We start from the raw sequence: 1,790 nt of genomic DNA on the forward strand, positions 1-1,790 counted from the left end.
TGTGTGTGTGTGTGTGTGTGTGTGGTGTGTGTGGTGTACTTACTGCGAGGTGGTTGCTGTCCGCACCCATGTTGACGTTGTGTCTTTTCAGTTCTGACTTGATTAAGGCTGAAACAGAGGGAAGAGGAATATTAAAGGTCTAATATTTGGTTACACAGATGAAAACACGTGCACACGCACGCACGCACGTACGCACGCACACACGCACGCACGCTCAGAGCCTACCAGTCAGCAGTATCCCAAGAAAGATCCAAGCACAGAGGAAGAGGTTTCCAGCCACTGGGTTGTAATCTGTGGTCAGTTTGCCCTGAATCAGAGTGAAAATGATCCCGAATATCTGCACACACACACACACACACACACACACACACACACACACACACACACACACACACACACACTCAGCTGAGTCCTGAGGCAAAGACAAAGTTGATTTACTGGAGGGAAACTCCTGCACGTCTTGTTTTTTAGGAACTTTGAGGCACCTGAGCGAAAGCATTGAGGAGTCCAGACGACGTCCCCTCGGACTCGGGGTAGGTGATCTCCACCCCGAACTCAAAGCCCAGAGGCAGGTAACCCGTCATGAAGAACCTGCAACACAGACGTCAGACTAATAAACGGGTCTTTACATTTACATCCACACAGACACTGAACACCTTTAATGTTCATGTAACAATCACAGTTCTGTCCTTGTAGCAGATTCAGACGAAATATTATTCATGTGATGAATGACTGTGTGAGTAACATGGTTTTCATTTTTATTTACTTAAATTTAAAATTCTGGCTCCTCATTTAGTGCTTATTATGTAAATGTGGTTTATTGGTTGGGACATTTTCTTATTTACATGTAAACATCTGCACAGCAGCTGTGTTTAACCCCACAACAGTGAGGCGCAGTGATGTCACTCACACCTTGTGACTTTGTTTGTTTTGAACACGGAGGTGTCGTGTTGTGAGATCTGCAGTGTGACACTGATGATGATGATGATGATGATTTATAAGCTTGTTAAAATATTACACCACCTTAAGTGCAATTCAATCCTACACACTACAAGTTTTAAAAGTTATTTTGCAATTCATAAGTAAATCTGCAGGTCAGTGCTGTGAACGTCTTTATGGAGCCTCTCACATGACTGCAGCTGGTTTACCCCCCCCCCCCCCCCCCCCCCCGGGACTAAAGGAAACACATGCAAATAAACAAAGTCGATGCAAATTCAGTCCTACAACACAAGGGAAGTGTTTCCAGGGGACACTAAAAAGTGATGAACCTGGCTGGGACTTTAGAAGTTAAGAGCATGGGAACGCTGGGACACTGTGACGCTGCGCTGCCTGGAGACCTGCAGCAGTGTGTTTTACTGGACCAGGTGTGTCGTACCCCAGGACTCCAGCGGTGAAGAAGACCAGGTAGATGTCGTCGAGGTTCAGAGTGAAGGTGAAGACCAGCATGCCCAGAAAGGAGAGGCTGTACACGATCAGAGTCGTCATCCTGTAAAAACACAAGCCAGAGGTAACTTTAGTTACTCCTGTCATCATCTGCCAAATCCTGATTCATCCTCCTCCCACTCGTCTCCCACACACAGACACACAACGACCACATGGAAAAATCCTGTTCCTTCGACTTTACAGACAAAGACTATGGAGACACATTAAACTACAGTCTAGTCGAAGAACTAGAACCTGATCTGACAGGTCAGGGTCCAGGTTTAAAGCTCCTCCAGTGTAAAGGTCTGTGTCCATGTGTAGTGTGATTATAGATCAGCTCTAGCTTCTATATTAATACTGTGAAAGTA

The 1,790-nt window shown here is 45.7% G+C and overlaps 1 protein-coding gene across 1 annotated transcript in view; it reads right to left on the bottom strand.

The window, feature by feature from the left end:
- Nucleotides 1-1,790, bottom strand: part of flvcr1 (FLVCR choline and heme transporter 1) — a 13,592-nt gene that overhangs the window by 5,005 nt on the left and 6,797 nt on the right. Inside the window, exons 6-9 of the mRNA XM_023397495.2 lie at nucleotides 1,376-1,486; nucleotides 486-591; nucleotides 226-337; nucleotides 44-108 (exon numbers count right to left, since the gene is read on the bottom strand). Of these exons, the coding sequence (XP_023253263.1) occupies nucleotides 44-108; nucleotides 226-337; nucleotides 486-591; nucleotides 1,376-1,486 (394 nt within the window). The remainder of the gene's footprint in view (nucleotides 1-43; nucleotides 109-225; nucleotides 338-485; nucleotides 592-1,375; nucleotides 1,487-1,790) is intronic.

The sequence above is a fragment of the Seriola lalandi genome, unplaced genomic scaffold, assembly GCF_002814215.2.
Source record: "Seriola lalandi dorsalis isolate HSWRI2012SDOR001 ecotype SW California unplaced genomic scaffold, Sedor1 jcf7180002055009, whole genome shotgun sequence".
NCBI lineage: Eukaryota > Metazoa > Chordata > Actinopteri > Carangiformes > Carangidae > Seriola > Seriola lalandi.